Source organism: Cherax quadricarinatus, chromosome 84 (genome assembly GCF_038502225.1).
Source record: "Cherax quadricarinatus isolate ZL_2023a chromosome 84, ASM3850222v1, whole genome shotgun sequence".
Lineage (NCBI taxonomy): Eukaryota > Metazoa > Arthropoda > Malacostraca > Decapoda > Parastacidae > Cherax > Cherax quadricarinatus.
Window position 1 is genome coordinate 2,360,822 of NC_091375.1, and position 22,856 is coordinate 2,383,677.

At 39.0% G+C, this 22,856-nt stretch overlaps 1 protein-coding gene across 2 annotated transcripts in view; it reads left to right on the top strand.

Moving 5' to 3' along the window:
• Positions 1-22,856, top strand: part of LOC128704235 (uncharacterized) — an 87,106-nt gene that overhangs the window by 16,172 nt on the left and 48,078 nt on the right. For both annotated transcript variants that reach the window (XM_053799276.2, XM_053799275.2), the window contains one exon: positions 2,814-2,947. In XM_053799276.2, the coding sequence (XP_053655251.1) occupies positions 2,867-2,947 (81 nt within the window). In that variant the 5' untranslated portion in view covers positions 2,814-2,866. The remainder of the gene's footprint in view (positions 1-2,813; positions 2,948-22,856) is intronic.

A 22,856-nucleotide genomic window follows, 5' to 3' on the forward strand; every position in this document is an offset into this window, starting at 1 on the left:
TTTCCGATTTGTAAACAGCGCCGAGGTCGCTAACTTCGTGAGAGCATAATTCCGTCAGTTTTCCATCAAATTTCGTTTTTTTGGTGTCATTACAATCGGGAAAAGATTCTCTATCATTTCATGAGAAAAAGTAATTTTTTTTTTTTTAAATTTTGCGACACCAGGAGATACCTCAGGATTGGGGGTTGCGACAGTCAAAGGGTTAATAAATGTATGAAAGAGGGGAAGGTACCTAGGGATTGGTGGAGAGCATGTGTAGTCTCTTTATATAAAGGGAAGGGGGACAAAAGAGATTGTAAAAATTGTAGAGGAATAAGTTTATTGAGTATACCAGGAAAAGTGTATGGTAGGGTTATTATTGAAAGAATTAGAGGTAAGATAGAATGTAGGATTGCGGATGAGCAAGGAGGTTTCAGATTGCGTAGAGGATGTGTAGATCAAGTGTTTACATTGAAGCGTATATGTGAACAGTATTTAGGGAAGTTTTTATTGCATTTATGGATTTAGAAAAGGCATATGATAGAGTAGATAGGGGAGCAATGTGGCAGATGTTGCAAGTATATTGAATAGGTGGTAAGTTACTAAATGCTGTAAAGCTTTTATGAGGATAATGAGGCTCAGGTTAGGGTGTGTGTAGAAGAGAGGGAGAATACTTCCCGGTAAAAGTAGGTCTTAGACAGGGATGTGTAATGTCACCATGGTTGTTTAATATATTTATAGATGGGGTTGTAAAAGAAGTAAATGCTAGGGTGTTCAGGAGAGGGGTGGGATTAAATTATGGGGAAATCAAATACAAAATGGGAATTGACACAGTTACTTTTTGCTGATGATACTGTGCTTATGGGAGATTCTAAAGAAAAATTGCCAAGGTTAGTGGATGAGTTTGGGAGTGTGTGTAAAGGTAGAAAGTTGAAAGTGAACATAGAAAAGAGTAAGGTGATGAGGGTATCAAATGATTTAGATAAAGAAAAATTGGATATCAAATTGGGGAGGAGGAGTATGGAAGAAGTAAATGTTTTCAGATACTTGGGAGTTGATGTGTCAGCAGATGGATTTATGAAGGATGAGGTTAATCATAGAATTGATGAAGGAAAAATGGTGAGTGGTGCATTGAGGTATATATGGAGTCAAAAAACGTTATCTATGGAGGCAAAGAAGGGAATGTATGAAAGTATAGTAGTACCAACATTCTTATATGGGTGTGAAGCTTGGGTTGTGAATGCAGCAGCGAGGAGGCGGTTGGAGGTAGTGATGTCCTGTCTAAGGGCAATGTGTGGTGTAAATATTATGCAGAGAATTCAGAGTGTGGAAAGTAGGAGAAGGTGTGGAGTTAATAAAAGTATTAGTCAGAGGGCTGAAAAGGGGTTGTTGAGGTGGTTTGGTCATTTAGAGAGAATGGATCAAAGTAGAATGACATGGAGAGCATTTAAATCTGTAGGGGAAGGAAGGCAGTGTAGGGGTCGTCCTCGAAAAGGTTGGAAGGAAGGGGTAAGGAAGGTTTTGTGGGCGAGGGGCTTGGACTTCCAGCAGGCGTGCATGAGCGTGTTAGATAGGAGTGAATGGAGACGTATGGTATTTGGGGCCTGACGATCTGTTGGAGTGTGAGCAGGGTAATATTTAGTGAAGGGATTCAGGGAAACCGATTATTTTTATATAGCCGGGCTCGAGTCCTGGAAATGGGAAGTACAATGCCTGCACTCTAAAGGAGGGGTTTTGGGATATTAGCAGTTTGTAGGGATATGTTGTGTATCTTTATACGTATATGCTTCTAAACTGTTGTGTTCTGAGCACCTCTGCAAAAACAGTGATTATGTGTGAGTGAGGTGAAAGTGTTGAATGATGATGAAAGTACATGTATTTTCTTTCTTTTTGGGTCACCCTGCCTCGGTGGGAGACGGCCGACTTGTTGGAAAAAAAAAAAAAAAAGAAGTTACACTTGTGCTACTTGCACACCCTGTTTGCTGGTAGGGAAGCTGCTGGTGGAGCAACAGTTCCTGATTCCAATGTTTACTTTTGCTACTTAACCATAATAGTATGTTGGGCACAGTCAACACCTGTATAGTTAAACATGATGCATTATGTGGATCCTCTTGGTCTTAGTTTCTTAAATGTATGAATAGATTGAAGAAGCAGAGTTATTCTGAGGTCAATATTGGGAGGTGGCAGATTTAAAGGTATGAAAAATTGTGTGCACTAATACATCAAACATGGAATTATGCAGGCACAAAGTTGGTGGTCTCTGCACAATTTATGCATCGGCAATTTTGCATAATATCTTCTTTTTTTATTCTAAAACTTTAAATAAATAAATAAATTTTCACTTCAAAAAAGTGTACACTTATTTGAAGTTCATATTTGTTCTCTTTGAATTTATTTTATTATTATTGTTCTTGTACAGGTGTACTATACACCTGTATACCAGTTACTTAAATTATCAATACAGAATATCTCAAAATTGCAAACACTATTTGCTGATCAAAGTGTATTGTAATTTTTCTGGTTTGACAGCAGTTACACTATTAATAACATGACATCAGTACTAAGTTGCATTTTTTACTTTAAGTTATATAGGATTTTGATGCTGTATAATTTTGACAACTCTTTTGTTGTTCATATCACTACCCTTTCAAATGGGGGGGACGTTAATACTTACTGGTGAAAGGCTCTTAATTGAAGGAATTGGAGCTAATCTCGCCTTTCCTCATATCAAACCTCTCATTCCCCAGGTGCTGTATGACCCTCCAGGTTTAATGTTTTTTCAATTAATATAATAATAATTAAACATTTATATTAATTTATCATGTCTTCCACAGCTCCGCGGATAAAGCAGGAGCGGCTGGATGAACGGGAGATCAACCAGCTTGCTATGGAAATGGCAGAAAAGAACAAGCAGAAAATGATCTCCCAGGCAGCACAGATTGCTCAGCAAACACAAGCCTCACAACAGGTGTGTTCAACTCCGCATGAAAATACTGATGTATTGATTATCCTCTTAACCTTTTCAGGGTCCGTCCCATAGATCTACGGCTTTACGTTCAGGTCCAAACCGTAGATCTACGTCATGAGCTCAGCTCACTTTGATAAACTGTGAGTGGTACATTTGGGCCTAGATATGAGAGAATACATCTATTTGGTATGTGTGCACCACATAAAACAGATCCTGCAGCACACTGTGTGTAATGAGAGAAAAAAACTGAAATCGTGATTTTTCGATTAAAACAGCGACTTTGCAGTGTTTTTTCGTATGTTTTTTATAGTTGTATTTGGGATTTCTTGGTCTCATTTGATAGAATGGAAGACATATTACAGAAATAGAAATGATTTTGATTGGTTTTAGCACTGGAAATGGCTTGAAACTGAGCTCAAAGTAGCAGAAATGTTAAATTTTTGCCGATATTCAAGGTAAACAAACGACCTCACACGTCTAATACATGCCAGCTGGTGGGTCTGATATGTATTCACAAATATGGTGATGATATTTATACAATTATTACAATATTGCATAACAGTAAATCTTCTATTTTTTGGTGTGAATAAAAATTCATTATGTGAATAAAAAATAAAAATGGAATTTATTTGTAAAGCCTCAAAACGTAACTAATGAACAGAGGAAATGTTAGTTTAGTTCCAGGAATACCTACATTGTTTATTCTGGACCCTATTTTGAAATTGGAATATTTTGAACTTTGTGTTAAATTGGCCAAATTAACAATTTCCGATGACTTTAATTTGTAGTTGAAACAGTTGACTTGGCGATTTCTTGTGCTCAATCGATAGAATAGAAGTAATACTAGTGAAATAGCTAAGAATTTGGTTGACTGGAATAATGTAATTGGCCTAAAATGGGGGTCAAAGTCGGCAAAATCGCTGATTCGTAAATATCACTGACACATCAAAATTCGTGAGAGCATAATTTTGTCAATTTTCCATCAAATTTCATACTTTTTGTTTTATTACCTTCACAAAAAGATTCTCTACCATTTCATAAGAAAAAATAAATTTTTTTTTTTTTTTTTAAATTCTTGGACACTGGGGCACCACTTCAGATTTGGGCCTTGGACCCTGAAGGGGTTAACCCCTTGAGTGTTGAGACCCCTACTTGCAAACTTGTTCATGGTGTTGAATTTAAAAAAAAAAAAAAATCTTTTGAAATGATAGAGAATCTTTTTCTGGAGGTAATGAAACCTAAAGTTCAAGATTTGATGGAAAACTTACGCAATTACGCTCTTGCAAAGTTAGCAGTTTCAGCGATATTTATGCATCAGCGATTTCGCCCACTTTGAGCATTATTTTGGGCCAATTCCTTTTTTTCACTCAACCAAACTCTTACCTATTTCGCTAGAACTCCTTTTATTCTGTCGACTGTGTACGAGAAACCACTCATTTACCTATTTCAGCTACACAAAAAATTTATCAGAAATTACTAATTTGGCCAATTTCACAAAAAAATTCAAGAAAGACCAATTTCAAAATAGGGACCAGAATAAACAATGCAGACATTCCTGGCACTAAAATAACATTTTCTCTGTTCATGAGTAACAACTCCAGGCCCCTCTTATATTATTCTTGCTTTTCATTCTGAATTTTTATTCACACAAAAAATAGATGAGCTACCGTTATTCAGACTACTGCATGATGGTAATAATTGTATAAATAATAATAGTGCATTCATGCATGCATTTTAGGCCCACCAGTTGATGTGTATTAGACGGGTGATGTGATTTGTGTACCCTTGAACATTGTCAAAAATCTAACATTTCTGCTACTTTGAGCTCAATTTCAAGCTACTTTTAGTCAGTAAACCATTCAAAGTCATTTCTATAATTACTTATTTTATTTATTATCACACTGGCCGATTCCCACCAAGGCAGGGTGACCCGAAAAAGAAAAACTTTCACCATCATTCACTCCATCACTGTCTTGCCAGAAGGGTGCTTTACACTACAGTTTTTAAACTGCAACATTAACACCCCTCCTTCAGAGTGCAGGCACTGTACTTCCCATCTCCAGGACTCAAGTCCGGCCTGCCGGTTTCCCTGAACCCCTTCATAAATGTTACTTTGCTCACACTCCAACAGCACGTCAAGTATTAAAAACCATTCGTCTCCATTCACTCCTATCAAACACGCTCACGCACGCCTGCTGGAAGTCCAAGCCCCTCGCACACAAAACCTCCTTTACCCCCTCTCTCCAACCTTTCCTAGGCCGACCCCTACCCCGCCTTCCTTCCACTACAGACTGATACACTCTTGAAGTCATTCTGTTTCGCTCCATTCTCTCTACATGTCCGAAACACCTCAACAACCCTTCCTCAGCCCTCTGGACAACAGTTTTGGTAATCCCGCACCTCCTCCTAACTTCCAAACTACGAATTCTCTGCATTATATTCACACCACACATTGCCCTCAGACATGACATCTCCACTGCCTCCAGCCTTCTCCTCGCTGCAACATTCATCACCCATGCTTCACACCATATAAGAGTGTTAGTAAAACTATACTCTCATACATTCCCCTCTTTGCCTCCAAGGACAAAGTTCTTTGTCTCCACAGACTCCTAAGTGCACCACTCACCTTTTTCCCCTCATCAATTCTATGATTCACCTCATCCTTCATAGACCCATCCGCTGACACGTCCACTCCCAAATATCTGAATACATTCACCTCCTCCATACTCTCTCCCTCCAATCTGATATCCAATCTTTCATCACCTAATCTTTTTGTTATCCTCATAACCTTACTCTTTCCTGTATTCACTTTTAATTTTCTTCTTTTGCACACCCTACCAAATTCATCCACCAATCTCTGCAACTTCTCTTCAGAATCTCCCAAGAGCACAGTGTCATCAGCAAAGAGCAACTGTGACAACTCCCACTTTATGTGTGATTCTTTATCTTTTAACTCCACGCCTCTTGTCAAGACCCTCGCATTTACTTCTCTTACAACCCCATCTATAAATATATTAAACAACCACGGTGACATCACACATCCTTGTCTAAGGCCTACTTTTACTGGGAAATAATTTCCCTCTTTCCTATGTACTCTAACTTGAGCCTCACTATCCTCGTAAAAACTCTTCACTGCTTTCAGTAACCTACCTCCTACACCATACACCTGCAACATCTGCCACATTGCCCCCCTATCCATCCTGTCATATACCTTTTCCAAATCCATAAATGCCACAAAGACCTCTTTAGCCTTATCTAAATACTTTCACTTATATGTTTCACTGTAAACACCTGGTCCACACACCCCCTACCTTTCCTAAAGCCTCCTTGTTCATCTGCTATCCTATTCTCAGTCTTACTTTTAATTCTTTCAATAATAACTCTACCATACACTTTACCAGGTATACTCAACAGACTTATCCCCCTGTAATTTTTGCACTCTCTTTTGTCCCCTTTGCCTTTATACAAAGGAATTATGCATGCTCGGTTTTCATTAAGAACTGCAAGAAACCCCTCTCACGTGCCCTAAGTACACTATGGAGGAGGAGCTTGGACATGGGTGAAATTCCACAGTCACTTAAAACAACGGATATAGCCCCGCTCCATAAAGGTGGCAGCAAAGCATTAGCTAAGAACTATAGACCAATAGCTCTGACGTCCCACATCATAAAAATCTTTGAAAGAGTGCTAAGAAGCAGGATTGCAAATCACCTGGATTCCCAAAATCTGCACAATCCAGGGCAACATGGGTTCAGGGCAGGTCGCTCCTGCCTCTCACAACTACTGGATCACTATGACATGGCCTTGGATGCACTGGAAGAAAATCAGAATGCAGATGTAATATACACAGACTTTGCAAAAGCATTTGACAAATGCGATAATGGCGTAATAGCCCATAAAATACGTGCTAAAGGAATAACTGGGAAAGTGGGGAGATGGATCTTCAACTTCCTAACAAATCGAACACAAAGAGTAGTGGTCAACAGAGTTAAATCGGAGGCTGCCATAGTGAAGAGCTCTGTTCCACAAGGCACAGTACTCGCCCCCATCTTATTCCTTATCCTCATATCAGACATAAACAGAGATATACACCACAGCACCGTATCATCCTTTGCGGATGATACTAGGATCTGCATGAGGCTGTCATCTGCTGAGGACGCGGTTAACCTCCAAGAAGATATAAACAAAGTTTTCCAGTGGGCAACGGTAAACAATATGATGTTCAATGAGGACAAATTCCAACTACTCCGTTATGGAAAACTGGAGGAGATAATAACTAGAACAGAGTATACTACTGACTCCGGCCATACAATAGAGCGGAAAAATAATGTAAGGGACCTGGGAGTAGTAATGTCTGAGGATCTCACTTTCAAGGATCACAACAGTGCCACGATCGCACGTGCAAAGAAAATGATAGGATGGATAATGAGAACTTTCAAAACGAGAGATGCCAAGCCCATGGTGATCCTTTTCAAATCACTTGTTCTCTCTAGGCTGGAATACTGCTGTACATTAACATCTCCATACAAAGCAGGTGAAATCGCAGATCTAGAGAGTGTACAGAGATCCTTTACTGCACGTATAAGTTCTGTCAAGCACCTTAACTACTGGGAACGCTTGGAAGCACTTGACTTGTACTCGTTGGAATGCAGGAGGGAGAGATATATCATAATCTACACTTGGAAAATCTTGGAAGGAATGGTCCCAAATCTGCACACAGAAATCACTCCCTACGAAAGTAAAAGACTGGGCAGGCGATGCAAAATGCCGCCAATAAAAAGTAGGGGCGCCATTGGTACACTAAGAGAAAACACCATAAGTGTCCGGGGCCCAAAACTGTTCAACAGCCTCCCATCAAGCATTAGGGGAATTGCCAATAAACCCCTGGCTGCCTTCAAGAGAGAGCTGGACAGATACCTAAAGTCAGTGCCGGATCAGCCGGGCTGTGGCTCGTACGTCGGACTGCGTGCGGCCAGCAGTAACAGCCTAGTTGATCAGGCCCTGATCCATCGGGAGGCCTGGTCATGGACCGGGCCGCGGGGGCGTTGATCCCCGGAATAACCTCCAGGTATGCTCTCTGCCAATCCCTAGGTACCTTACCCTCTTCTATACATTTATTAAATAATTGCACCAACCACTCCAGAACTATATCCCCACCTGCTTTTAACATTTCTATCTTTATCCCATCAATCCCGGCTGCCTTACCCCCTTTCATTTTACCTACTGCCTCACGAACTTCCTCCACACTCACAACTGGCTCTTCCTCACTCCTACAAGATGTTATTCCTCCTTGCCCTATACACGAAATCACAGCTTCCCTATCTTCATCAACATTTAACAATTCCTCAAAATATTCCCTCCATCTTCCCAATACCTCTAACTCTCCATTTAATAACTCTCCTCTCCTATTTTTAACTGACAAATCCATTTGTTCTCTAGGCTTCCTTAACTTGTTAATCTCACTCCAAAACTTTTTCTTATTTTCAACAAAATTTGTTGATAACATCTCACCCACTCTCTCATTTGCTCTCTTTTTACATTGCTTCACCACTCTCTTAACATCTCTCTTTTTCTCCATATACTCTTCCCTCCTTGCATCACTTCTACTTTGTAAAAACTTCTCATATGCTAACTTTTTCTCCCTTACTACTCTCTTTACATCATCATTCCACCAATTGCTCCTCTTCCCTCCCGCACCCACTTTCCTGTAACCACAAACTTCTGCTGAACACTACATTTTTAAACCTACCCCATACCTCTTCGACCCCATTGCCTATGCTCTCATTAGCCCATCTATCCTCCAATAGCTGTTTATATCTTTCCCTAACTGCCTCCTCTTTTAGTTTATAAACCTTCACCTCTCTCTTCCCTGATGCTTCTATTCTCCTTGTATCCCATCTACCTTTTACTCTCAGTGTAGCTACAACTAGAAAGTGATCTGATATATCTGTGGCCCCTCTATAAACATGTACATCCTGAAGTCTACTCAACAGTCTTTTATCTACCAATACATAATCCAACAAACTACTGTCATTTCGCCCTACATCATATCTTGTATACTTATTTATCCTCTTTTTCTTAAAATATGTATTACCTATAACTAAACCCCTTTCTATACAAAGTTCAATCAAAGGGCTCCCATTATCATTTACACCTGGCACCCCAAACTTACCTACCACACCCTCTCTGAAAGTTTCTCCTACTTTAGCATTCAGGTCCCCTACCACAATTACTCTCTCACTTGGTTCAAAGGCTCCTATACATTCACTTAACATCTCCCAAAATCTCTCTCTCTCCTCTGCATTCCTCTCTTCTCCAGGTGCATACACGCTTATTATGACCCACTTCTCGCATCCAACCTTTACTTTAATCCACATAATTCTTGCATTTACACATTCATATTCTCTTTTCTCCTTCCATAACTGATCCTTCAACATTACTGCTACCCCTTCCTTTGCTCTAACTCTCTCAGATACTCCAGATTTAATCCCATTTATTTCCCCCCACCGAAACTCCCCTACCCCCTTCAGCTTTGTTTCGCTTAGGGCCAGGACATCCAACTTCTTTTCATTCATAACATCAGCAATCATCTGTTTCTTGTCATCTGCACTACATCCACGCACATTCAAGCATCCCAGTTTTATAAAGTTTTTCTTCTACTCTTTTTTAGTAAATGTCTACGGGAGAAGGGGTTACTAGCCCATTGCTCCCGGCATTTTAGTCGCCTCATATGACACGCATGGCTTACGGAGGAAAGATTCTTTTCCACTTCCCCATGGACAATAGAAGAAATAAAGAAGAACAAGAGCTATGTAGAAAAAGGAGAAAAACCTAGATGTATGTATATATATATGCAGGTGCATGTCTGTGAAGTGTGACCAAAGTGTAAGTTGGAGTAGCAAGATATCCCTGTTATCTAGTGTGTTTATGAGACAGAAAAAGACACCAGCAATCCTACCATCATGCAAAACAGTTACAGGTTTCTGTTTCACAGTCATCTGGCAGGACGGTAGTACTTCCCTGGGTGGTTGCTGTCTACCAACCTACTACCTATATCTTCCATTCTGTCAAATGACACCAAGAAAACAAGAATACAGCCATAAATACCTTACGAAAATACACCGCAAAGTCGCTGTTTTAAACCAAAAACACGGTTGCCATTTTTTTTCCTCATGTACACTGACCATGCAGACCCATTCTCTCGTATGTTGGCCTACCAGCTTTCTCCTGCAAAATTTGAAGTCACTAGAGTTTTGGCATTGTATTGCAGGACCAACACTGGCTTCAAAGGCGTAATTTTACGGAATTGACACTGAAGGGGTTAAATATAATAACACTGGTGTTGTACTGTACCTATGGGGGTCATTGTATGAGTAGTCATGAAGTGTTATTTTAAGACCATAGAAGAGGTCAGTGGGATGAGTGAGGACTGGTGAAATTGGATGAAATGGTGTCAGTAGGGTAGGGCATGGCTCCTGCTGGGCACTAACTATGTCAGAGCCCAGGTGAGCCGACTGGTAAGCACTAAAGTAGCCTATGGCTGGAGTCGGATAAACAAAAGTACAAAACTTAGCTTAAATAAACTGTCTCGCCAGCATGTTTGTCACCCATGCCACTTCCCCACGTGACTGCCCCACGCTCACACACCGACACTGTACACCCACACTTGCAAAATAAGTCACGACAGGACTTCCTTACATTTTACAATTTAAGTTAATTTACATTGCCCATAAATGTATAACATTTATAAAATTATGGTTTACAATTATTACATAGTTTATAAAATTATGGCACACTTCTCCACTATATATATTACACTGCAATGCAGAAACCTGCATAACAGTGGGACAGAGGGCTGCAGTCAAGATACCTCCCAATAATAATTGCTTTGCATTCTGGTAGTGATTTCTTTTTGCAGTAAAAGTATGAAAAGGGATGATGTTGGCCTACTGGGCTAAGGTGGGTGGCTCTAGGTTTGTGAGTTGATGTTGCTGCAGTTTTCTGTAGTTATACTGCAGTGTTCAAATATTCTGTAATGCATCTCTGATACTCTTTTACCTTGCAGTACTGTGTAAAGCTGATCAGAAAACTGGTATAAAACTTTCACATCATCCAGCACAACAAATACACATTTATATTATTGTTCTTTTTGGTTTGAGACCTTGTATATTTGCAAACAAAAGAAGATACATTGCTAGTTGCTGTGCTGGGAGTTTTGTTGGATGAACTTAGTATGCATGTCTCTGAATAGTTCTTATTCCCATAAGATTTCCTTCCTAATTGAGGAGACCTACTCTGTGCCTTGCCCAAAGAAATAAAAGTATGTTGCTACTATGATTGCTATGTATAATACGCTTTGTGGTGGATGATAAAATAGGCATAAAAAGGTTTTCAATAACTTTTACATAATGAGGGATTTACACTAGATCCATTTTGACTATTAAAAGCAGTAAGCTATATAATGATAACATTGTGCTCCACTAGATGTAGCCCTTCATTTTTTCATTATTGCTTCAAGACAATTCTGTGAGTGAAGATTAGGGGGACACTTCTTGCCCATGTTCACCTGCTTACACAGGATCCTGTTCACCCATTCTCCTTTCCTATTAATTTTAGCCTCTGCATCTTGCTGTGTATCACTGACTGCATAATTAAATTTTTATTTGCCAGGACCTTGGTAAGCTAAATGTTTAAGTATAGATTGGAGTGTAGCTTCATTGATTAACTTTTTGATAAATGCTGATCTTTTTACCCCTTCATAAGGTTGTCTGTATTTACTGGTAGTTTTTTTTTTTTTTTTTTTTTTTTAGGTACATAGGAATTTTCTCCCCACTTAGGCACGGTGACATAAAGATCACATTTGCCATTACCATACTCATTTATTAGCCATCTTGCCAGAAGAGCATAGAAATCTCATTTCAAATGCCCCTCTTAAAAGCAACATCCCAACCTGTCCCTCAGAGTTGCAGGCACTGTACTTCCATCCATAAATTCAGCTTAACAATTTTCCCTGAATCCCTTTGTAAATGTTGCCTTGCTCACTCTCAAATGGCATGTCAGATCCCAAAACCTGCTTGACTGTCCCATCTAGCTAATGGTCCAAGTTGGACCAAAACATCATCATAACTTTATTTTTCCTGTGGGTGTTATTTATGTATTCAGTCTGATCTAACACACATTGCTGCTAGGTGCACAAGACTTGAGCACAAAAACTCCCTCAGATCCCTCTTTCCAACCTTTGTTGGGTTATTCCCTACACCTTCCATTCACCCCAGTCACTAGCGTGCTTTATCCTGTTAATAATAATACTAATATCTTTATTTACTACAAGTACATGTACAAGGTATACAGGTCTAGCTGACATCAGTGACATACTGCTATATAGACAGCCACTTGTTATGCAGAGCATTTTGGGCAAATTAGATCAGTGTCCCAGGATGCGATCCACACCAGTCGACTAACACCCTTGTACCCATTTTACTGATAGGTGAACATAGACAACTGGTGTAAAGAAACACGCCCAGTGTTTCTACCCACCCTGGGAATTGAACCCAGACCTTCACCATGTGAAGTGAGACCTTTAACCACCAGGCCACAGGGCACCTAAACTGTTTCAGTAACTTCTTCCCCTCAAATCATATACACTAATTCATTCTACCACACAGTCTTCTAATTTATTCATTCTTATTTTCTGTATAATATCCAAACCACACAGCACAATTTCAGATGTGACATCTCCACTTTCCTTAACCTTGCTGCAACACTTACTTTGAGGGTTCTTTTGTCCTCACAGCCTCTACTGAGCCCAATCAGCCAGACTATTGCTCTTAATGGCTAGCAGGACTACATAGGTATTGCATCCTGGCTAACTAGGCAGTTTGATTAGGTAGTACAGTAGACAGTTATATTACACAGTAGTTACGTTCCTGAAAACGCAGTGTTAGGTAAAACCGTGTTAGATAAAGTCAAGAACTTAGGGAAATATAGGGTTACATAAGAACATAAGAATGGAGGAACACTGCAGAAGGCCTACTGGCCCATACAAGGCAGGTCCTTATCAAAATGACCTCTACCCATAGCTACCCAAGAATTAACTCAGGTACCCAATGGTACCAATCAAACCCAGCCCCTCCCACTCCTATATTTGTCTAATCTATTCTTAAGGCTACCCAAGGTCCTAGCCTCTATCACCTTACTGGGAAGATTGTTGCATAAGTGTCTCAATCTTCATCCACAGCTTGGGGCTCCCAGGAACATATGTTTCTGGGAGCCCCAAAAAGCTAAACAACTTCTTTTTAGACCAACAGATATTACAAAAATAAAAGTGAATATGTAATTGTAGTTCATTGTCGTGATGTATTATGTTTTTACTGCTTAAGACCACAAATGCAGCAGAAATAATAGTATTTCTTACCTTAAATTGTAGGTGCTAGTGTTTGTGGATGATTGTGAAGAGAGTGGAGATGCATGGTGTGGCCCTTCTGGGCTGAGGTGGATGGGAGAGGTTCTGGTACTAAAGTCAATGGTTGTATTGGAATATTCATAAATTCTGTAATGGATCTCTGGGCTCTTTTACCCTGCAGTACATTATACAGCTGACAGTAAGGCATCATCAGCTGGTCTAGACTCCCATTTCAAAGCACTGCTTCTAGATTTGTCAGGGTTTTCTTCAGTGAAAAAGTTTGCAACTTTACCAATAATATGGAACTGCTCACGTAACTGCTGCAGTATTAATTGTTTTTCTTCAGGTTCTTCTTCATCTTCTGTTATGTGCTCCCTTGTATCTGTGCATCGAGTTCTGCCAACATTTCCTCTGGACTCCTGTCCTTCATCGTCATTGTCATCATCATCATCATCATGAGCTCATTCACATCATCTTCATTCATATCTTCAAAACCATCACCTGGTAATCTTGCCAGCTGAACGGTTTCCTGACCCTGACTCTCAAGCAAGGGAGAAACAGTGAAAGAATTAACTACAGAAGGCCAGAACTTTCCCCAACTTGCATTTAATATTGATGGGAACACTTCATTCCATGCACTTCTAGCATAGCTGATGGCATATGCAATGTTAAATTTATTCCAGAAACTTGGTACTGCCAGGTTGGAGTCAGAGTCCATTGATACAACTAGTTTTTTCATAACTTTTTGTGTAGTTACACTTGAATGACTTAACTTCTCGAGCCACTGGTTGTATTAAAGATGTTGTATTCAGAGGTAAAAATACAACTTTTACATGTGATATCACATCCAGCAAAGTTTGTGGATGAATATTGGAATTATCAAGAATGAAAGAGAGCCTTGAATGCAAGGTAAAACTTGACTCCGGGAATAAACAGTGGCAGCTCGTCCATAGGAGCTGCTGAACTGCAGCCCCCCCCCCCCCCAAGTACTCATTGCCAGATGTATGACTTCATCAAATTTACGCTAAAATAATTTGCAACTGACAAATGTATTACAGGAAAAATCTGTTGTATGTTGTTTTCAATGTATTTATAAGGGAATTTTTTTTTTTTTTTTTGAAAAGAGATAAAAAAAATTATTTAAAATAGAAGTTTGATGTGGTATGATTGTATAGGTATTACTGGCACTATGAGCCACCATTGGGAATAAAGTGATGCTTAAACCAGTCAATAAATATTTACTCTGTTATCCATGCTGACTGGTTTGACCTCCAAATTACTGGTAAGGTGTTTTTATCTACACCTTTCAAAGCACGAAGATTCTTAGAGCGGTAAATAACCATGGGCTTACACTTGAAATCACCTGATGCTTTACCGCAAAGGAGCAAGGTGAAACGATCCTTTGCTGCCTTGAAGCCCGGTGCACTTTGCTCTTGCTGACTGATATAAGCTCTTGTTGGCTTTCTTCCTAAAAACGCTTGTTTCGTCAGCATTAAACACTTGATGTGGCTCATAGTCACCCTCAGAAGTAATTTCCTGCAAATCAGCAGGGAAAGTACTTGCTGCTGTATGATCAGCTGAAGCACTCTCACCAGAAAACTTAATATTATGTAACTTATTATGCAACTTAAAGTTGTGGAACCAGCCTGTGCTAAACATACACTCTTTTTCAGGCCTTCCTTCCTTATCATAAGTATCCCGTGGGCGACGCTCCAAATTTTTTCCCTTCTTGCAAACCAGACCATGTTAAGTTAATAAAAGTTGTATTTTTTTTTTCAACAAACCAGCCGTATCCCACCAAGGCAGGGTGGCCCAAAAAGAAAAACGAAAGTTTCTCTTTTTAAATTTAGTAATTTATACAAGAGAAGGGGTTACTAGCCCCTCGCTCCCGGCATTTTAGTCTCCTCTTACAACACACATGGCTTACGGAGGAAGAATTCTGTTCCACTTCTCCATGGAGATAAGAGGAAATAAACAAGAACAAGAACTAGAAAGAAAATAGAAGAAAACCCAGAGCGATGTGCATATATATATATATATGCTTGTACATGCATGTGTAGGGTGACCTAAGTGTAAGTAGAAGTAGCAAGACGTACCTGAAATCTTGCATGTTTATATGAGACAGAAAAAAAGGACACCAGCAATCCTACCATCATGTAAAACAATTACTGGCTTTCGTTTTACACTCATTCAACAGGACAGTAGTACCTCCCTGGGCTGTTGCTGTTTACCAACCTACTACCTAGATTGTATAAAATTGTGCCACAGTTTTACAATAGTGCACTAACCAATTTTTTTTTTTTTTTTTACAAGTCAGCTGTCTCTCACCGAGGCAGGGTGACCCAAAAAAGAAAGAAAATCCCCAAAAAGAAAATGCGTACTTTCATCATCATTCAACATTTTCACCTCACTCACACATAATCACTGTTTTTGCAGAGGTGCTAAGAATACAACAGTTTAGAAGCATATTCGTATAAAGATACACAACATATCCCTTCAAACTGCCAATATCCCAAACCCCTCCTTTAAAGTGCAGGCATTGTACTTCCCATTTCCAGGACTCAAGTCTGGCTATATAAAAATAACCGGTTTCCCTGAATCCCTTCACTAAATATTACCCTGCTCACACTCCAACAGCTCGTCAGGTCCCAATTACCATTCGTCTCCATTCACTCCTGTCTAACACGCTCGTGCACGCCTGCTGGAAGTCCAAGCTCTTCGCCCACAAAACCTCCCTTACCCCTTCCTTCCAACCTTTTCGAGGACGACCCCTACGCCGCCTTCCTTCCCCTACAGATTTAAATGCTCTCCATGTCATTCTACTTTGATCCATTCTCTCTAAATGACCAAACCACCTCAACAACCCCTCTTCAGCTCTTTGACCAATACTTTTATTAACTCCACACCTCCTAATTTCCACACTCTGAATTTTCTGCATAATATTTACTCCACACATTGCCCTTAGACAGGACATCTCCACTTCCTCCAACTGCCTCCTTGCTGCTGCATTCACAACCCAAGCTTCACACCCATATGAGAGTGTTGGTACTACTATACTTTCATACATTCCCTTCTTTGCCTCCATAGATAACGTTTTTTTTTGTCTCCACATATACCTCAACGCACCACTCACCTTTTTTTCCTCATCAATTCTATGATTAACCTCATCCTTCGTAAATCCATCCTCCGACATGTCAACTCCCAAGTATCTGAAAACATTCACATCTTCCATACTCCTCCTCCCCAATTTGATATCCAATTTTTCTTTATCTAACTCATTTGATACCCTCATCACCTTACTCTTTTCTATGTTCACTTTCAACTTTCTACCTTTACACACACTCCCAAACTCATCCACTAACCTTTGCAATTTTTCTTTAGAATCTCCCATAAGTACAGTATCATCAGCAAAAAGCAACTGTGTCAATTACCATTTTGCATTTGATTTCCCACAATTTAATCCCACCCCTCTCCCGAGCACCCTAGCATTTACTTCTTTTACAACCCCATCTATAAATATATTAAACAACCATGGTGACATTACACATCCCTGTCTAAGACCTACTTTTACTGGGAAGTAGTCTCCCTCTCTTCTACACACCCCAACCTGAGCCGTGTAATATAACGGTCTACTGTACTCCAGTTTTCTTGTGAAAGCTTTTCCATTGATCAGACACTATATATATACTTGTACTAAACTTGTGATTTTTTTTTATTTTCTTCTGCCACAACCCAAGTTGTGGCAGGCTATTGTTGGCTGTTGGCAACCTTATGGCTCATATCCATCACAGCCTGGTTAATCTGGTGCTTGGTGGATGTAGTGCGATAGTTTCTTAAATGTTCTTGAAGGTTGAAGAGTCTTGTCCTAAGATGTTGACACTTCATGAAAAATTAGATAGGTAGATCGTATTTATTTGCATTTAGGAAAGCTTTTTCTACTTTCCTAGGTTTCTAATTTGGAAATTTCCAGTAGAAGAGGAATAAAAGGTAAATTACAGTGGAACCTCAAATTTCGAACTTAATCCGTTCCAGGAGCTAGTTCTAAATTCGAAAAGTCTGAAATTCGAAGCAATATTTCCCTTAAGAAATAATGGAAATACAATTAATCCATTCCAGAAACCCAAAAATATTCACAAAAAAAATACATTTTATAGAGATTAATTACAGTTTTACATACACACAACAAATGCTATAGTCTTTAATTATGTACAGTAATATAAAATAACATTTTTACTTACCTTTATTGAGGATTGGTGATGGCATCTGGAGATAGGGAGGAGGAGAGAGGGAGTTGGGGTTATTGTTTGGAAGGAGAATCCCCCTCCATGAGGACTTATGGTATCAAAGCCCTCTCTGGGGTTGGTTCCCTTCTCTGTATTTTAATGCCACTAGGACCAGCTTGAGAGTCATTGGACCCCTGTCTCACAAAATAACTGTCTACAGTCCTCTGTTTCTGTCTCACAAAATAACTATCCACAGTTGTCTGTTTCTGTCTCACAAAATAACTATCCACAATCGTCTGTTTGTCTCGCAAAATAACTCCACAGTCCTCTGTACATCCTGGCAAGCTCAACAAGTCTCACTCCAATCTCATACTTCTGTATTATTTCCTTCTTCACATCTATGGTGTTTCTCACTTTCTTTACCACAGGGGTACCACTAACAAGTTTCTTTGGGCCCATGGCAGCTTATTTCACAGCCCCACAAGCACTAAACACAATTAAATAATCGTAAAATGTGTGAATGAGATCGCAGGTTAGTGTTCACTCAAGCATAAACAAAGCTAGACTGCTCACGGCACCTGCGCGGGGACGCGGACAGAGCAGGCCAGCGGACAAGTCCCGTACCCGGCGGTCCAAAAATAGGGGCGCGTTCGATAATAGGGACACAGTTCGTCCGAAAAAATTGTCTTATTTTCGAAACGTTCGATATGTGATACGTTCGATTTTTGAGGTTCTACTGTATTAAAATGGATGAGAGACTTAGAGAAAAATGCACATAGTTAAAAGAGGAAAAAAAAATCCTTACGTGGGAAAGTCGCCTAAGCGATACCACAGTTCTATACTTACCTCAGTAGTGTTTTTTAATTCATATAACTCGCTTACTAGAAGGAATAAAGAACTCTGGCCGAGAATGATGCAGATGCAGTAGGTAAAATAAATTATAAAAATGGTGTATCACTGGTATAGAATGATTTGGATTCAGCCAGCTCTTATGAAGCTCCTATAGTGGGATCTTTTGTAAATGTAATTGAAAAAGTGCATCACAAATTTAATTGCACATGACAAGGTCTTTGTGGTATGTGCTACTCAGTTTTGGATGTACTTTTTGAGTTGTATTTGAAAAAAAAAGAGCCTTATAAAATAGCTGAATTTCATGTAGACAAGTGTCATGTAATGGAAACAGATGTAAATCAGTCCATGTAAAGAATATAGTCTTGTGATAAAATATTGGAAGTATGAAGAGAGGGATGGACCTAAGAGTTATTATTAAAAAATTGTCATTGGAAGATCATGATTATGAAATAGTCATGTACATCTTACACTGGCCAGATTAACCCTTTGACTGTCGCGGCCGTATATATATGTCTTACGAGGTACCGTGTTTGACGTATATATACTCATAAATTCTAGCGGCTTCAAATCAAGCAGGAGAAAGCTGATAGGCCCACATGTGAGAGAATGGGTCTGTGTGGCCAGTGTGCACCATATAAAAAAAATCCTGGAGCATGCAGTGCATAATGAGAAAAAAAAACTCCGACTTTTTTTTTTTTTTTAATTAAAATGGCAACTTTGTGGTCTATTTTTGTATAGTATTATGGTTGTATTCTCGTTTTCTTGGTCTCATTTGATAGAATGGAAAACATATTATAGAAATAGAGGTGATTTTGATTGATTTTATTATAAAAAGAACCTGGAAATGGAGCTCAAAGTAGGGGAAATGTTTGATTTTTGCCAATGTTCAAAAGTAAACAAATGATGTCATTGTCCAATAAATGTCCAACTAGCCATTCTAATATGCAGTCATGAATGGGTTGATGTTATTTATACAATTATTACAGTATTGCAGTAGTCTGCATAATATTAAGTCTTCTATTTTTTGTTTGAATAAAAATTCAAAATAGAAAGCGAGAGTAATATCAGAGGGGCCTGGAGACATGATTGATGAACAAAGAAAATGTTATTTTAGAGCCAGGAATGTCTGCATTGTTCATTCTGGACCTTATTTTGAAATTGTCATATTTTTTAATTTTCGTGAAATTGGCCAAATTGCAAATTTCTGACCACATTATTGGGTAGTTGAAATCAGTAAGTGGGCAGTTTCTTGTACTCAATCGATAGAAAAAATGGAGTTCTAAAGAAATAGCTATGAGTTTGGTTGACTGGAACAACGGAATTAGCCGAAAATAGGGCTCAAAGTGGGCGAAATCGCCAACTTGTAAATATCGCCAAGGTCACTAACTTCGCGAGAGCATAATTCCATCAGTTTTCCATCAAATTTAGTTTTTTTTGGTGTCATTACAATCAGGAAAAGATTCTCTATCATTTCATAAAGAAAAAATAATTTTTTTTTTTAAATTTTGCGACACCAGGAGACGCCTCAGGATTGGGGTTGCGACAGTCAAGGGGTTAAAAATAGCTGAAAATACAGTATATAGAAGGAGAAATGCTCAAGGAAAAGCTCTCTATAGCATATATTAGGGCTGAACTGAAATATGCATTGGTGGTGTAGTGCTCACATTAAAAAAAAAAGACAAATTAGAAAAAGGTCCAATGAAGAACTTCAAAATGGTTCCCAGAGTTAACAAAAATGGTTATAATATGGAGTTGAAGTGGCAGGATGGAGCCTTATATAACTCTTCAAGAATACCCACACTGGCTGAGGTCATACAATTCAAATTCAAATTTAAAGTTTATTCTCTATAAAGATTACAATGTTGAATTTACAGAATTTGGTTGTTGTGTGGTTTACATGTAGTTAAATAATGATTACAGAGTGTACCACTAGAACGCCTAGCATGGCTAGGCATTTCGGGCAGACTTAGTTTAATTCTTTATTTTAAAATATTACAAATTATGAGGTAAGTTGGTATTATGGCTAAGTGACTAAATACTAGTTTGTGAGTTTAGCAATGTGAATGCTTTTGTTTTGGCACAGTACATAGTTTCAGTATTGGAGTATCATAGGATTCATTATTTTAAGATTGAGATTAATATTTCTGTTTATGGTCAAATGGGTGAGTGAGTGTAAGTGTGAACCACCAGGTGGTATTCGTGTAGTTAGTTGATGGGGTTTATCAGGGAGATAAGGTGTTTTCTAATGGTAGTTTTGAAGGTGATGAATGTGTCTGCAGTTCTAGAGTTCTCAGGTAGGGTGTTCCAGATTTTAGGGCCTTTGACATGCATTGAATTTTTGTAAAGGTTTAGTCGGACATGGGGAATGTCGTAGAGATGTTTGTGTCTGGTGTTATGCCTGTGGGTTCTGTCACAACTATCAAGAAAGCATTTTAGGTCAAGGTTGATATTGGAGTTTAAGGTCCTGTAGATGTAGATTGCACAGTAGTAAGTGTGGATGTACTGAACAGGGAGTAAGTTTAGATCTATGAAGAGTGGGGGGGTGTGTTGCCAGGGATGGGATTTAGTGATTATTCTTACTGCAGCTTTTTGTTGGGTTATTATTGGCTTTAGGTGTGTTGCTGCAGTTGATCCCCAAGCACAAATAGCATAGGTGAGGTATGGATAAATAAGTGAGTGGTATAGTGTGAGAAGGGCATTTTGCGGCACGTAGTATCGTATCTTGGAGAGGATCCCAACTGTTTTGGATACTTTTTTGGTTGTGTGTTGGATATGGGTGGTGAAATTCAGGTTGTTGTCAAGGTATAGGCCTAGGAATTTGCCCTCATTATGTCTGGTAATTAGAGTGTTGTCGATCTTAATGTTAATTTGTGCATATCCTGCTCTGCTACCAAACATAATATAGTAGGTTTTGTCAGTGTTAAGTGTAAGTTTATTGGCTGTCATCCAAGTCGATATTTTGATGAAAGATTAGATAATGGTTCCTTAGTACCTACAACAGGGATATCGAATGGCCACAGTTGTAAATTGAGAAAACAGTGGAGGTGAAGGGATGCTAAAAAAAGTCTTAGCAGAATGCTAGACTAATGGAATACATTGAGAGTATGAAAGTATTATAGCCATTGGAAAGTTTAAAGTTATAGGATGAAAAAATTTTTTAAGATACACCACAAGCCTCACTCTGCTCCTAGTGTTACAAATAAGTAATTAATTCTCTAATTTTGCCTATGGAACTCCTGCTTTTTGCTGGGCTTATTCTACATTTTCGCCTCGTATCTCTCGCCTCGGTACATTAAGGTACCTTTACCTTTGCTATACCTTTAACCCTTTGACTGTTTTCGACGTATAAATACGTCTTACGAGCCAATGTTTCTGACGTATATATACTCAATAATTCTAGCGGCTTCAAATCAAGCGGGAGAAAGCTGGTAGGCCCACGTGTGAGAGAATGGGTCTGTGTGGTCAGTGTGCACCATATAAAAAAAATCCTGCAGCACACATTGCGTAATGAGAAAAAAAAAACTCTGATCATTTTTTTGGAATAAAACGTCGACTTTGAGGTGTATTTTCGTATAGTATTTATCATTGTATTCGCGTTTTCATGGTCTTAGGTGATAAAATGGAAAACATATTACAGAAATAGAGATGATTTTCATTACTTTGACGATGAAAACGACTTTGAAACTGAGCTCAAAGTAGCGGAAATGTTCGATTTTTACCAATGTTCAGGAGTAAATAAATCAAACCACACGTCCAATACACGTCAACTGGGGAGTCTAATATTCTTTCACTAGTGCACTGATATTATTTATACCATTTTTACAATAATGCAGTAGTCTGCATAAAAGTAAATTTTGTATTTTTTCGTATGAATAAAAAATCAAAATAGAAAGCAATAATAATATAAGAGGGGCCTAGAGATGTGACTAATGAACAGAGCATATGTTATTTTAGTGCCACGAATGTCTACCTTGTTTATTCTGGACCCTATTTTGAAATTGGCATCTGTTTTAGTTTGCGTGAAATTGGCCAAATTGCCAATTTCTGACCACCATATTGGGTAGTCCAAATTAGTAAATGGGAGGTTTCTTGTACTCAGCTGATAGATAAAATGGAGTTCTAAAGAAATAGCTATGAGTTTGGTCAACTGGAACAATGGAATTGGCTGAAAATAGGGCTCAAAGTCGGCGAAATCGCCGATACGCATATGTCGCCGAGACCGCTAACTTCGCGGGAGCATAATTCCACGAGTTTTCGACCAAATTTCGAACTTTTGATGTCATTACCATCGGGAAAAGATTCTCTATCATTTCATAAGAAAAAAATATTTTTTTTTTTTTTTCAAAAATTGAGCGACATAGAATGACAGTTTCAGAAAGGGGCCTGAAACAGTCAAAGGGTTAAAGAATTTCGAGAGTTTAACTACTCTCGG